Source organism: Antrostomus carolinensis, unplaced genomic scaffold, assembly GCF_000700745.2.
Source record: "Antrostomus carolinensis isolate BGI_N321 unplaced genomic scaffold, ASM70074v2 scaffold15324, whole genome shotgun sequence".
Classification (NCBI taxonomy): Eukaryota; Metazoa; Chordata; class Aves; order Caprimulgiformes; family Caprimulgidae; genus Antrostomus; species Antrostomus carolinensis.
The window spans coordinates 27750-44466 of NW_010308817.1; the positions used below are offsets into that span (position 1 = coordinate 27750).

Consider the following 16717-nt stretch of genomic DNA (forward strand, 5'->3'; position numbering starts at 1 on the left):
TTATCAAAAATATTTGATAATATTTGACTCCAAAGCAATGCTGAGCTCGTTAAAATAAATGAATAAATAAATAATATTTTTATTTATTTTTTTTTCCCTCCTTCTGAAGTATATTAAACCATCTGTTCCCCTTCAGTAACTGAATTATCTGCAGGTCACCTGGCTTGTTTCCTGAGCCCACACAAGCCTTTCAAGGTATAATTAACTCATCAATACTTTTTTTTTAACCCACATTTTATCCTTAACAAAAGAGAAAGATCTACCACAATGCAAAATTACATTCTGTACCGTTTGTGAACGTTTCATGGCAAATACAAGAAAGAAATGTAATTAAATTAATAGCAGACTCTTTACCAGGACAGTTGAGCTTAGGAAACTGCCTAGTAAATTTACCATTCATTTGTACTTCTCTTTGGACAACATGTGGATAAGCACTTTTTTGATATTCAATTAGGCTTAGAGGTTTCTTATATTATTTTAAAACTAGTAAAGCCAATTACTAGCTTTAGAAAAGTGCATAACTAGAACACAGGCAATTAAATACCACTAGCTTTGGTTTAATCACATTATTATTTTACCAAAAAAAATCTAATTTATCTAAGAAATTTTAATATAAAAATTACTTACCACTTCTTCTACCAAGTCTTCTACAATAAGACCTTGTTCATCAGTCCGTAGGTTTGTAACCCACATCCAGCCATCTTCCAATTCGTTATGGACAATAAACATGTCTCCTTTAAGGAAACTGAAGAAAGTTACAGCAAGATTTAAATCAGAGATACAACCATAATATAAGGTTTGTGAACACAATGAATTCCTGAGTAAAATTTCAGCAAAATATTTGAGAAAAATCATTTATGAAAAATGCATTAATTGATACCCCAAGCACACCATGTGTATTTTTCCTCACAGTTTAAATGGCTATTATATATGAGTTTTTATACTTTTGATTTACATTTAGTATCTACTAAATACTTCAGTTCTGTCAACTTTAAAGTGTGCTAAGGATGTATTAAACAAAAATAGCACCACAACAATATTAAAAGATAGTAATAATGTCTTTTTATCAAGAGGGATCAAATACTAAACACAAGTAGAAGAACCAGAGATACCCTTAATAGTCTATAAGAAAATAATACTCCTTTCATTGAAAATTAATCTTGTATAATAAAAGCCTGTGGAATAGTTATTCTTTGTTCTCACAAATGAACATAAGTGCTACAGAGAGAGTGCAGAACAGTATCAGAGAAGTCACACAATTAACTACAGGAAAAGGATAAATAAGAAGCATTAACATGTCTAAGGGACTTTCATGTCTGGAAGGTTAGTGGAAGTCACCCCTTAAGTGTTATCCCAAGCTCAGGTCATATGAAAACCTTTCACCTGAGTACAACAAGACTGCTCAATCCAGTCCTGACAATACATCATGGTACAGGAAACAGCAATAAAGTATTGAAGCCCATTAACTACTGTATCAGTTCAAAACCACATACCAAATTTCTACAATATTTCTCTCATTTGAGGCTGACTAACAGAAAAGGTGTTAACTCAAGCACAAAGCAAACAGTAAGAACTAAAAAAAAAGACAAACCAATCCAAAACCAACAAATGACTATTGAAAACACAGAATAACTTCAGCTGCTAATGAACCCAGATCCTAAGAATGGGCAACAGACAGCACGAACATTCTCTATCGCCTCTATTACAAAGAGCTATACATTAAGTTACTGAATCAAACACAGGCTGAAACTAACCTTGTAAAACTTCAAACGTTCTAAATATGAGTTATGATCTTAAAATTTTAAGTCAAGATTCTCTGAAGTGCATAAAGTCTTCAAGAGCACATGAATTTGACCTAGAACAAACTGAGGACTTTAGCCCCAGCTATGATACCAAGAGAACTAGTCTAGCCATGTGGATCTCAAAACTCTAGCACAGAACTTTGCATTTCAGCTTTATCCTAAAAGAGGGAGAAAATGTATAATTTTCTACAATTTTATTGCTGTGATAACAAAGTAATAATAATAATTTTCCTCTTGTGTTGGTAGGTGCAATAATGCACTTTGTGGACTGAATCTATCTTCGTTTTTTTTTCTTAAACATAGTAGGAAGGCCTTACTCAAAATATGCAATTAGACAGTCCCTTCCCTGTCTCACCACCTTCTCATCTGTTGAGAAAAACAATCTCAAAGATTAATATCCTCACAGATTTCTTTAAAGAGCTCAGATAGGACTGGACTGTGAGCCTTCGGATACATTTCCACCCCAATGCAGATATAAAGTTCTTGTACTTTTTCTCATATTTGGGGGTGTTGATGGATGAAAAGCTGGACATGAGCTGGCAATGTGCCCTTGCAGCCCAGGAGGCCAACTGCATCCTGGGCTTCACCACAAGAAGCACGGCCAGCGCATCGAGGGAGGGGATTCTGCCCTTTGAGACCCAACCTGCAGTGCTGTGTCCAGCTCTCGAGTCCTCACCCCGGTTGCAGTGGGTCCAGAGGAGGCTGCAGAAATGGCCAGAGGGATGGAACAGCTCTCCTATAGAGAAAGGCTGAGAGAGTTGGGTTGTTCAGCCTGGAGAAGAGAAGGCTCCAGGGAGAACTTATTGTGGCCTTTCAGTACTTAAATGGGGCTTGTAAGAATGATGGGGGACAAATGGTTTAGTAGGGTCCTTACCAACAGGTCAAGGGGAAATGGTTTTAAACTAAAAGAAGTGAGGTTTAGACTAGATGTAAAGAATAAGTTTTTTACAGTGAGGGTGGTGAGACACTGGCCCGGGTTGCCCAGAGAGGTGGTAGAAGCCCCATCCAGAAGCCCCATCCATGGAAACATTCCAGGTCAGGTTGGATGGGGCTGTGAGCAACCTGATCTGATTGAAGGTGTCCCTCCTCACTGCAGGGGGGTTGGACTAGATGGCCTTGAAAGGCCCCTTCCAACCCAAACTGCTCTCTGATGCATATGCACATACATATACACACACCCCCCCTTTCTCTGTATCTTAGGCTAATACTCCGAAAACCAAGCCGATTCCGAATTCAATTTGTGTGCTAAACTAACTAATGAAACCAAGACTGTCTCATTAGACAGATCAGAAATTGCTATAAATCTCTTTCAATCTCCTACTTTTCTATGTGAAGAAAAAAACCAATAAAATTCTGACATCTCAAGAAAGCAGTATCAATTCCAAGCAACCACATCTTCTTATATTGGATATAACACTGTTGGTTTTGTTCCATTTCCACGTAGCATCTCATTAAAATGCAAAAGAAGTGGGGAGAACAGGCATCCCTAAGAAATTACTGAATTTCTGCTAGAAAAGAAATAACAGTCAACAGAAAAGTATGAGAATATGAGAGAAATGCTTGCAATTTGGCAATTTTTTAAGATCTTAAAATTATGGGAGATTACACATTTACAAGTTTAATTTGTTCAATACAGACCCTTTCCAAAAGGCAGGAGGGATGAGAAGGGAAGAGAGAATCATTCTTGCTTCATTTTATGGATAGGGAAATAAAAAGAACTTAGAAAAAACAGTTACCAAGGTTTTAAGCATAGGTAAGAAAATTAATACTTTAATGTTCTTAAAGGCAATGCTTTTTTAACACTGATCCTTTTTCCTTATTTCAAAGAAGGCACTAAATACTCCATTCTTACATTTCTGAGTAGTCAGTGTTCACATCCTCTTTCTAGTGGTCAGAACTGGTTTGGCTTGAACTATTTACCTGCTACTACTCTGTTCTGCAGGCAGTTCAGGAAAAAAAATAAGCCTAGCTCATTTATTTCACACACTCACATGAGGCATTTCTGCACAAAATTCTTATACTCAGATTTACCCTCTTGGAGAAAAATACAGGGCTTTATAAAATGTACTTCAAAACTATAACGTTACTAATTTTACTTTTATAAACCTAATGTAACTCCCCTTACAATTAATACAAACAAATATACCGAGAATAAAAAGTCTCATTTCTATTTCCAACAAAAGAACACAGAGGCATCATACTTTAACCTAACAATGTTAAATTGAACATGGCAACTGGACATTATTTGCAATTAACACCTACTTAAATCATTAGTATTTATAAACAGTCTTGAGAATTTCACAACTGCTATTATTAAAACATACCTTATTTCATCAGTTTCTGGCACTTTGGTGTAAGGTAGAATCGCTCGAACTCTCCTTCTGTCCTCTACAGGCTATGGATTTAAGAGAAGAGAGTAAAGATAACACTTTTCCCTTTTTTTAGTGTAGAATTCTTCTCCCCAGTGTTACGCCATTCTGAGGCAAAGAACTAGTAACAGTGACCTACATCACCCTCATCAGTTTTAAATTTTCAAAGCTAAAAATCGCTGAGAGCTAGAAAAGCTACAAGAGACCTTGTTTTGTCTCATCTTGTAGCACGACAGATAATGTAGATCTATTAAAGTAAATTACCAATAAGGTAATTCCCATAGAAGTACATTTTTAAACTTTCTTCCACTTAGAGTGGAAATTCCCAGAAGTTTAACATTCAGAACCATCTTTACTTAGGATCTGGGTTTTGTTTGGGGGGAGGGGCATTATGCAGTGCTTTGTTTCATTTTAATAACTTATATTGTTTTAAGGATGGCCATGTGAAAGAAGCCCCGTTTTCAGAAACTTTGGTTACTTTCAGGGTGTATATTTTGAAACCATTGTCAGATACACAAAATATTACAGAACAGTAGAGGTCACATTACAATGGTGCTCTTTAGTAGTCAAGAACTGCACATTTTCTTGCTTATCTCTTTTTACTTATAAAGCTATTACTACATTCAGAGATAACTGCACCACCTGACAGCCAGTTTTCTCATTACAAGTTTTCATTAAATAGCAATTTCTTTTTTTTTTATTATCATTACTTTGTATCAGCAAGAATGCATTTTTACATTTCTTATACTTCAACATACGCTGAGCCTATGTAGAACTACAGGAAAGTTTCTACAATGCTTTTTCCAAAGAAAACAATGAATGGTGATTAAAGTTACTAACATTTATGTAAATGACACTTAAAAATTTTACAATAAAAATTTTAGTACTTGCCTCTGGAGGTGCTACTGGGAATAAGAGCTTTTCTCCTTTCAGCAAACAGGACACATGACTGTAATAACCAATTAGGTCTGAGAGTGAAGCAAAACGACGTCCACCGATGTAATAGTCCCCACACATGGCAATAATCCTGTTAATAAAAACAAGAAGCTTACCTAAGAAAATTTTTTGCTACCAAAATTTTTATTTTTTAAAGAAAAAGGAAATTAGGATTATGTTTCATTTTTAAAGCAGTGTCTACATTCAGCAAAGTGCAGTATTACAAGATCCCTATAAACATGTAAGTCAATCTCAGCTAATTAATATTTCATTAAAAATTACGCATATATATTGCATTATACACTAGTACTTTAAGACTTTACAGGAAGTGCTGATTCACAGAAAAGCCAGTACAGTTGTCAGAACAAAGTGAAATTAAACAGAAAAATGTAATTGTGAGTGTCCTGGAAAACTGAAATAACGCTTAAGGAGACAAAGCAGCATTATTACTTGTATCATGCAGGACATACACCTTTTACAACAGGCTTATATAAATTTAACAAAGCATTAAAATATTTTAACAACAAATAACTGCACTTGATTATGCAATGCAGAAAAAACACCTTAAAAAATTAGTCCCTTTCTTACAGTTATTTTAGCATCCATATTAGAAGTTAAGAAATTACTTTGGAATAATCAAAGTATCTCGTTATACTCAAAAATTTGCTAACTAATGGGAAAAAAAACTTACAAAACCATTTCAGTAGTTTCCATCATTCTGATTCACCAAAAAAAGGTAATGCTTAAGTGAAAAAAAATTAGTTTTGACAGATTCACATGCTATAAATCAATCATATGCATGAGCATATATGTCTGTATGCAACTTTCAAGAGACACCAAAAGAAGTAAAAGATTTTAAGAAACTTTCATGTAAAATGTTGAGTTTCAGTTGCACAGAAATCTAAGGAGAGTTTAATGTGAAAAATAACACTCCTGGGAAACAAAATATGAAGGACAATGTCTAGCAATGGAAGTTTCACCCATTTCTTGTAGGCTGCAATTGGCAAAGATCAAGGTTTGGTGGAAAGAGCACTTCTACTCTGTGGGACATAGGAGATCCATCCCTGTATTTGCTTGAAATTACTTTAAGGCTGCCATTCTTAAGGTTGTCAATATTCTTGAGTGTAACCCTTGCCTACCTAATAACAAACAAAAATTTATACTTGGCAGTCAAAAGAATGAAACTGAAAACATGTCCAACCTCTGAAGAACAGTATTAACTAACAAATTAATTCCCTTTGGATATTTATCTCTGTATTTATGGATCTCACAATGAAAGATTCTTTAAGGTTTGAAAACATTGTAAGGACCTTTTCCTTAGGGAATCAGAAATCATTAGACTATTTTCTACCTGAGATGCCAGAAACACTTTTATGGTGGGCATGACTCAAAAGTCAACTGCCTGATACTGGCTTCAAAAGGAGACAGTATTGAAAATAATCCAGGACTCTAAAACAGCACTAGTGAGCAAGTAGAAGCCGAGGTTATGTTTCTGCTACCACTACACAGTGATCAGTTCCCAAACAATTATCAGTATAGTTGAGAAGCTGAAATTGATAAGTCAGATGGCGAGATCATAGAATCACAGAATGATGTGGGTTGGAAGGGACCTTAAAGACCATCCAGTCCCAACCTCCCTGCCATCAGCAGGGACACCTTCCACTAGACCAGGTTGCTCAAAGCCTCATCCAGCCTGGCCTTCAACACTTCCAGGGAGGAGCAGCCACAGCTTCTCTGGCCAACCTGGGGCACTGTCTGACCACCCTCACAGTGAAGAATTTCTTCCTAATGTCTAATCTAAACCTCCCCTCTTCCAGTTTAAAGCCATTTCCCCTTGTTCTACCACTACCTGCCTTTGTAAAATGTCCTTCCCCAGCTTTCTTGTAGCCCCTTCAGGTACTGGGAGGCTGCTAGAAGGTCTCCCTGGAGCCTTCTCTTCTCCAGGCTGAACAACCCCAACTCTCTCAGCCTGTCCTCACAGCAGAGCTGCTCCAGCCCTTACATCATCCTCGTGGCCTCTGGACTTGTTCTAACAGGTCCATGTCTCTCTTGTGTTGGGGGCTTCAGGACCGGACACAGCACTCCAGGTGGAGCCTCATGAGAGCAAGAAGCAAACATGAAGCACACTATTTGTGTGCTATATTTTCTGCACTTAAGAGAATTATGCCTTCATGCCAGTGGTAGATCAGAACCTTTGAATCACACTTCATCACACAGCAGATGCAACCAAAAACTGACTACATGTGTGAACCATGCACATAGTGGCTCATACGCTGGTATTCTGGATAATTCCCACTTTCAGAAGTTGTGGAATTTGCTTTGAATTTGTTTGCTGCTATCAAAGATTTCTTCTACTGCTGAAGAAACATTTGCTTTCCTATTCTGTAAAGATGAACATTACACTGCAGCACTTCACTTGCTGACTAACCTTCAGGCTCTTCTCAGAATACACCTCACTTAACTCTAAAGAAAATGAACTTGCTAATGTACACAGTTTGGCAATGGTAAAATAATCCTAGCTACAACTTTGGATAAAGAGCTACTTGTATTTAGATCAAGTAATTCTAATACATACTGAAAGCTGTTTCCAGCAAACCTTTGGATTATTAAATAATTAATCTCTTTGTTTACTCCTGGTTGTTTTGGAGGAGGTTCCCCTAAAATTAAGGAAGCAACCAGATGTGCTAACACTTTAACTGTGTCCTGTGAGCTACAATGGCTACTGTGGAACAATCTCCTTGACTAATGAAACTTCCATGTTGCCTTAAGTCTATTCAAACCACTTTAAACTGGTTTCTCTATCCAGATGTTGTTAGTTTCCTCACATTTCTTTAGCCTATAAAGTAATATCAAGCAGTGTATTTTAAATCAATTAAACATAAGTAAAAACTTGTACCATGCAACAATAAACAAAAATATTCCATTGTAATACAATGACTGTTTTCTGTTTGTACTCTGTGTTGTAAAATTGAAAGTAAACAGATCACAGTATTTAAAAATAAAACATTTAATTCTCACCTAAAATGATTGACATTTGTTTTACTAAGGAATGAAAGCACAAATGAACCTGGTCTCCGATCACTCTCTCGAATAAGGTAACTTCCAGGTTTTCCTGCTTGTCGAAGACGTTCTTCTGCAATTGTTCTGTCAAGCTTTCCATGATACCACCTGAAAAAAGAGTAAGAATTGGTGTCCTTAGTAAGAACTTAAGGTTTTTTGTTTATTTTCACAGAATAGACCTATGAAACTAATAAAAGCTTTCAGTCAAAACTGATGTAACTCCACACTTCCGTTTCAAAGTTAGCAAATCTTTATATGTTCAACCTCCCAGTTTATTTATTTCTAATAAATAATATTTTTAAGACAGCATTCTTTTTCAGATAACCTGCTTCTCTCAATGAACAAGCCCAAGGGGCGGAGTCTTTATACATATCATTAGCTTTTCTCTCCTCCCTAATTTGCATATTTTAAATAAACAGGACCAGAGGTGACTGATGTGACTTGGAAGACTGCTGTATTTTGAGCCTACACAGATTTCAGTTTAGGCTGGATTTTCCAAAAGCATGAATTGAGAAGTGAATTGTAACAACCTGTTTCTCAGCTGACAAACAGAGACATTGCTGTAGCAAAGCCTTCACTGAATTGGAATGACAGCAGCCACAACATCACCATCCAGCCCTAAAAGTCTTCCTCATCACAATCCATACGTTGTCAATTAAAAGCAAATGCACCTGCATGGAAAATCACAGACTGCAGAGTATGACACAGAAACACTTCAGTCTAAAGTAAAGGTTAGACTGTTATCATCCAAGCATTCATTAGCCTTACCTTGGTTTATTTACTTATTACTCAGCTTTTGCCAGAACATTCATTCTACTCCAAATGATCAAGTATTAGGTGGGGTTTTTTTGTTTTATTTGGGTTTTGTTGTTTTTGAGGTTTTGGGGTTTTTTGTTTGTTTGTTTGTTTTTTAAAGCAGCAATGAAAAGCACCATTCAAATATAAAGCCAAGCAATGTTCTCATCACCTTCACAAAGCCACAGCATGTCCCGGAACTACATACTGTAATAATTTACTAGCAGTGCATCCATCAACTAACTATGCCTAACTCAGCTTTTAATTTCTACACTCAAAAAACCATCAGCTTCCATACAGCCACTATTTTAGACAATTTAAATAATTTACCACTACAGACCATCTCCCTTTTAGTTCTAACAGTTCACATACGTCTTGCAAGACTCACAAAAGTGCATTTTGGAAAAGATATGTAAATAACCTTTTGAACTAATATATGCAAGAATACAAAAAATTGCACAGATTAGCGTTCAAAAAAAAAATGAACAGCTAGGCTGTTGATAAAATCTGACCAGAAGCTTTTTTTTTTTTTTTTTTTTTTTTAAAAATGAAAGCAAAAGTCTTGAGAGCTTTTATCAGAATGAAAATCAGACAGACTAAACCAATAAATGTCATGTATACCAGAAGAAGCAGCACCACCATAGATAAAGCAGGGTGTTGGAAAAAATCTACCCAAAAGTTTTTTTTTTTTTTTTTTTTACTACAAAATGAAAGCAAAAGTCTTGAGAGCTTTTATCAGAATGAAAATCAGACAGACTAAACCAATAAATGTCATGTATACCAGAAGAAGCAGCACCACCATAGATACTGTTTACTCTGGCAGAGCTGTGAGCTTGCTAGTGTAACTCTCCTTTGCTTCTCTCCCTCAGCCTGATCAAAAACAAGTTTAACCAGAAAAAGCTCTGTTTTGTCTGTACAACACACAGCACATGAGATCCTGTCTCATTCCATTCCACAGCGACACAGCCTCACAGACAGAAACCTGTCGCTCAAAGACTGTCTGCAAAAAAGTGGGTGATACTACAGCAGCCAGAAGGGTCCTTTAGGAAATTAAAGTCAAGACTGTCTATTTTGGAGTCCCCAGGATGAAATATTCTGCTTGTCAGTGTGCACAGCACGGCTGACACCCGAGTCTGTTTATTCCCAGCACATGTCACAACAACCGGGCTTTGCTATTCTGGATAAACCAACTTTCGTAAAGAAACTCCCTAGAGACCCAAGAAACCTTCCTGATCAAGAAATTCTTTGAAACCAGCATTCCATGAAGTCTATTTTAAACTAACAATAGGTTCACTAAGTTTTTAATTGTTTAAATCTATCACTCACTTGAGAAAAACAATCTTAACTCTAATGACAGTAGAGACACGTTGTGTTACAATGCCAAAACTAAAGCCACGCTTTGGAAATGGAGAAGGTGAGAGTGTTAATAAGAATGCAAATTACTAATAAAAAGTATACTAGGAAATCAAAAAAAGGAAGGATTAGTTGCAAACCAACTTTTCTGTAAGGGACTGGGATTTCTTACAATGATAGTACAAACTTGGGTACTCAAATTTTAAGATCAGACGCTTTGACCAAAGAGGACACCCACCTTGCTGGTGACAGCAATATATGTTTACTGGTATATCCCACATATTCACAATGATAGCACAAACTTGGGTACTCAAATTTTAAAATCAGAAGCTTTGACCAAAGAGGACGCCCACCTTGCTGGTGACAACAATATATGTTTACTGGTATATCCCACATATTGGAGATCACTTCCTCTAACACTGAAATATATTATCTCCCATTCAACAGCTTTATATCAAGCATAAAATAAGACATTACCAGATAAAGTAGAAGCAGAGTTTAAAGTATTTGCTCCCCCATTTCAGAAAAGGTTTATTTTCTGAAATAAAGATTTCTAGTTAACTGCTCAGTGCAGTTAAATTCAGTGTCACTGAGCACATATTTGAGGTATTATCAGCTGATATGAAAGACACTTATTTTCCAGCTCGCTATGCATTAGTGCACTGCACAAATTACTCCATACCACTAGGTACAGAAATAAGCATTAACCCTGAATTTAACTACCAACTGATACGAAGACACAAATGGCAGTAGAGCAGTCAATATTGAGCAATGATAGCAGAAAACAGCTCAAGTGATATCCTCAGGAAGCCTCTGCAGATAGCACACATCTTTAAAAAACAGGATACACACTGAAGTACAAGCTTTTAAGAAACCATTAGAGTATGCAAAATGCTTGTCGGGAAATAACTTCATTCTTCCAGAGAGCAGAGTTTCATCAACAGACAGAACCACTTTATTCAGGAAACATACAGCAGAAGTGTTGAAAGTCTTCCTTTTCAAAAGCACACACCATACATTGTCCAGTTCTCACCTGTTTTCAATATTTCATGAAGATGCACTCTCCAACTTCGCATTATTATCTTAAAAGTATTTTGGTAGCAAACAGTAAAAACTATTTTACAAAACTGCAGTACTCAGTCTGATTTAAGGATATCAAGTGCTCAATTAAGGAGTGGCATTATCTTGTTTTTAATACTTCTGTTAAAAGGTTGTGGGATCTTTTTGCTTTGAAATACATCCATAGAACAATTTTTCTGTGCATATTGGCTAATGCACTGAGCACAAATTCATACTAGTGAAAAACGTTAAGATCCTTCATGCTGTATTATCAGTAATAAAGGAACATCCACCCAACACTCAATGCTATCCAAAGACACTGCAACAGAAATTTAACTAAAGTACAGGAACTGCCCTATTTGTTGCAATTTCATCAGAAAAGAGTGAAGAACACTCTGAGAGACAGGACTAGGCTATCATAAATTTTAAAATAAAAAAATCCCAGATCCTCTGGCTTTAAGCCTCAATCTGGTATCTCAACAAAGCTTGAGTTCAATGTTTCTGCAAAAATACATCATGAGAAACTATCTCTCCCCCTCTGGAGGCTCTGCACCATTTTGAGTTTTATAGATCAAGATATAACTTCAGCACTGTTAACAGCTTCAAGTTTAATGTGCTCAGTCAGAAGCAACACTTAACTAGATCTCTTGATTTACCTCAAACACAGCTTCTGAACAGACGTAAAAGGGACGTAAAACAGTACACTCCAAGTCTCATGAAAGGAATTAAGGTTTGGATAGGAGGGTATCAAATAAAAAACCTGCCTGGCTGTTCACAAATATAAAGTTGCCCCTGTAGCTGTGGTTTATCAAATCAAAAACCGTAACTCACCACCACTTAGATGTAAATCCACCACCCCTGCCAAAGACAAGATCCCTATCATTTCTAGCCAGTCACCTCTCCTTGCTTGCCTAGTCCTACCTAGGAACACTTTTGTATTTCCAACATTAACTTTGTAAATTTTTAAATGCTAACAATCAACTGTTTTCACAGTGTTTTGAGCAAACAAAATTAAATGATATTCTGAATCACAGCTAGTGCTCTGACAATATAATAGCTATTATGAGAGGCATTAAAAGAGAAAACACGAGTAGCCTTGCAACAGATTACTATGGAGTGATTCAACTATAAAATGTTTTACCTATCACAGACCCCCAATTTAGGTGGCTGTTTCCATGACAACCTATTTAACTGCTGTAACAAACTTGTAAACTTGTTACCTAAATTACAACCTTTATTTTGCCTCTAAAAGAATATCAGTAATAGGTTTCCATGTTTCTCAAACCGGTCACAAGTTATGCAAGAAAATACTCCCACCTGCCAGTTTAAATCAAAAGCAGCGTGTTCCAGACTCCATCCTGATGTACCACAATCTTAATCACACAAAACAGACAGAACACAGGCACAACATCAGCACAAACAGCTGTGCAGAAGACCACATTGTGTGGGTGACAGCCATAAACCAGGTCGTGACCCTCAGGAAATGAGTGGCACTGCAGTGAGAGATGTTACCTCCAGCCTGCAAACGTGACCTCCTTAATTCTCCTCCACTCCATGGAAGATGCTGGGTACCAGACATGCAGTCACAACACCTTCCCTAGGCCCAGACAGCACTTTCTCCTGCGAGGAGGAACCCAACTACACTGCATGGATTTAGCAAGCTCCCAGTACAGTAACAGGACTTTTGGCCCCCAACATGGACACACCACAAGGTCCAAGCAAGGCACAGGCTGTTCACAAAGAGGTAGCAGATGGTGAATTTACCATCTGGAAGGAGGCAGCTGCTATTGTGTGTGGAAGTATGTCACATTGTTCAACCAAATCCTCTTATTTACATATTTCCTTTTTACATGTGGGAAAAGCAAATATTATGAAGCTTTGTTTTTCCACCAAAGTATTCTGCTGTTACACTACACTGCAATTTTTATTTAGGAACACAGTAGGTTAGGGAGGAGAGAATGCAGGAGAAAGTGCTGAAGGGGAGTAAAAGTGTTTTTCAGCAACTTAGTGCAAACATAAATGTTGATAATAGCTGCAGATCTCTGTGTTTCCATCTAAAAAAAAGTCATGGTACACAGCAAAAACAGTCATCAAATGCCATTTCCACTTCACTCAAAGCTCTTGGTCATATATTACTGCTTCAACAAAACCCATAAGAATGGAGAACTAGGAGTTATGGTCAGAGGTCCCCTCCCATCAATTCAGTCACTGCCTTAGTACCTTTCACACATTACAGATTCTTGTTACCACCTCCAGAGACTATGTGAGCTTTGTTCCCATTAGAAGCTAAAGAGAGAAAAGATGATTACCTTCAACTGGGAAAACCCTCAATTTCAAATGGCACACACGAAACCTCAAGTACAGTTTCATGAAGACAGAGGAGAAAAAAAGCACAATAAAATATCCTGTATTTTTATTTGTTTTTTCTTATCCTGTTAACACCAACCATCCCCCCTCAAGCTTTCCATATGAAGACTTGATGGTTCTATTCACTGTTCAAGTTTCATTTCAGCCTTAGTTTCTCTCAGCCTAAAACATATTCTTAGCTTTACCATTTTTATCCAGACTCTGCCTTTTAACACTTTATCCCCCACCCCCTCAGATTTGCAAGGCTGCACACTGTTAGTAAAGATTAAATTAAGGCAAGTTTCACTCAGACTTCACTGATTTTATATCCTTCACCTGTCTTGTTAGTTACTATTAAGTGTTTACCAATTTTTAACACAGTCTTTGCAGTTCTCCACATCACAAAGAACTTCCTGCCAGAAAAAGCTCTGCAAATACGTATCAACTCCTACACTGGATGCACCTTTAAGATAATGAAAAAACTTGAAGCCAAGTAAGGGTTGTTTGTCCAGTGTGTACGAAATTGAGTGTTGCATACTCTTCTAGGGGGTTTTTATCCCTTTTGCATCCTTATGGACTTCTCCAAGAAGCACTACCACGCATGTAAGCGTACCCATGTAAAGAATAATTCTGCTTTTCTCATTTGACTGTTACAAAACCCCTTAGAAACTGCATGTGGAAAACCGAACCACGCTGCTCTTCAAGACTAGGAACCAGCCAACTCCTGTGGAAAGTCACTGCCACAGGCACTCCCCAGTACACCAGTTGTGCCAACCTGTTAAACGTGGGACTTGCACACACCTCCAAAAGAAGCCACTGAAACACTTCTAGAGTAGTTTACATCAACTCTGTGCTAGAACAAAACAGATCAACCAAGAACCTCAGTGCATCTTAACAAAAAGACTATGCAAAGATGAAAGAGCAAGATAAGCACACAGTCAAAAAGGAATACATTTAAATAACTTCACTGAGGAAAGAAGGGTTCTAAAAGTTTCATTTGCTGTAACAAACAATGCTATAAGCTTTATAACAGAGATGTGACAACAGTGTAATATCCAACACAGCCAGAAGATTCCTTTCAGTCCTACCTGATACATATTTCCTGAAAAGAAGACTGCCTATCTCATTTTGGCAAGAGCCATCAATAAGCAGGTGCAACACAGCTAAACTGGCTGAAAAATAGCTCTTGAAAGAGCTTGCATTTTCTTACTGAAGGATCAGCTTAGGAAGTGAATTCTGGAACTCATCAAATTTTTTAGCAAGAAACTTCTCATTTTTTTTTGCTTCCTACTTGTGCCCTCAGGTCAAAAATATGCCCTTTCTTGTTTGAACTAAGACTAACTACTACAGAAACAACATTAATAATGCTACACAAATCTGCAGATACTCCTTGGCAATAATTTCTAAAGTGCTGTTCATCTTGTCTGCTATCAACTTTGTTAAATGTAGCAGAGGTTCCTTCACCTTGCACCTCATCCTCTGTAACTAAGCACAAGTTCTGGTTTGTGCTACACTCTCACCTCCTCTTGCAAGCTGGAAAGTCTCTCTGGAGAGATGCATTGTGCCCATGGACAAGATAACTGCTTCTATAATAAGAAAACCCTGATGGTCATAACACAAAAAATCAAAGATAGGTGCAAAGCCTGAACTAAAAGATGTCCTGTACTTCCCACACGCACTAGGAACAACACGGGGAATATAACCTGGAGAGTGCAATCTGTACACAACAAATGCAACAGTGTGATGTGAAAGAACTGTGTATCCCACTAAGAAAGGAAAAATAAACAAAATTCTTTCTAGACTTGAATATAGAACGAGATGATTACTACAGAGGCTTGGTTATATGTTGCTTTTGGAAGAATAAAGCCATTTCTCTAGCACCCCTTTTACTGACAAGGAATGGGAAGAACAAGAAGAAAATCTCTCCACATATGCTTGGAAAGCACAAAAATCCACGCAAGAAAAAAATCTGGGGAAAAGATTTTTGTGGTTTGAACAAGATAATGCAAGCAACTCCTTAATCTTCTGGATATATCCAGCTTGAATCTTTAATATCTCCAGTGTTACTCTATTAACAGATGGCAATATAAAGATGGAATTAATTGATTCATGGTTATTCATGAATTTTATATACTGAAAAAGATGACGCAATTTATCTATAAAATAGCCATACAAAACCCACTGAGTAACCCACAGCTAACAATTTAAAAAAACCCCCAAAACAACAAAAAACCAAACCTACCCTCCTTGCACAAATCTACACAGAATTGCCATATGATTCCTGAGTCAATTACCAAAGGTTGCCTAAACCTAGATGGTTTCTGGAAACTACTCTGGAAAAGAAAACAATGTCCTCTGCAAGGGGAAGTTCACAGAGGAACCCTTGTCCAAATAACTGTAAGTAGCTATTAATAATAAAAAAAAAAAATCAGATACTCACTCCTGCTAAACCAATTACAGTAATCCTTAATAGAACCTGTAACGTTTTAAATATTCCCATGTGGTTACACACTCAGCTTCTCCAAATACAACTGCATACAGCTAAAACGTCTCAACACTAACATTAACTGGACAAACTGGGAAGTATGGACTGGATGGGTGGTCTTGCAAGATGGGTAGGAAATTGGCTCTCACACTCAGGAGCGCGGTGATCGGTGGAACGGACTCTCGCTGGCAGCCTGTCACAAGGAGGGTCCCTCAGGGACCAACACTGGGCCCCGCACTGTTCAACACCTTCTTACATCAGGGAAAGAACAACCCCAGGTTCCAGTACAGGAGGGATCTGGGGGTCCTGGTGGACAGCAGGATGACCATGAGCCAGCACTGTGCCCTTGTGGCCAGGAAGGCCAATGGCATCCTGGGGTGCATTAGAAGGGGTGTGGTTAGTAGGTCAAGAGAGGTTCTCCTCCCCCTCTACTCTGCCCTGGTGAGACCACATCTGGAATATTGTGTCCAGTTCTGGGCCCCACAGTTCAGGAAGGACAGGGAACTGCTGGA

The 16717-nt window shown here is 37.5% G+C and overlaps 1 protein-coding gene across 1 annotated transcript in view; it reads right to left on the bottom strand.

Annotated features, from left to right (window-relative positions):
- RASA1 (RAS p21 protein activator 1) overlaps window positions 1-8275 on the bottom strand; it is a gene marked incomplete at both ends in the record, with an annotated part of 35355 nt that extends 27080 nt beyond the window's left edge. The window contains 4 exons of the mRNA XM_029084484.1: window positions 628-745; window positions 4127-4197; window positions 5063-5198; window positions 8126-8275. Coding sequence (XP_028940317.1) covers window positions 628-745; window positions 4127-4197; window positions 5063-5198; window positions 8126-8275 — 475 coding nt within the window. The remainder of the gene's footprint in view (window positions 1-627; window positions 746-4126; window positions 4198-5062; window positions 5199-8125) is intronic.
- Window positions 8276-16717: the final 8442 nt, after the last annotated feature.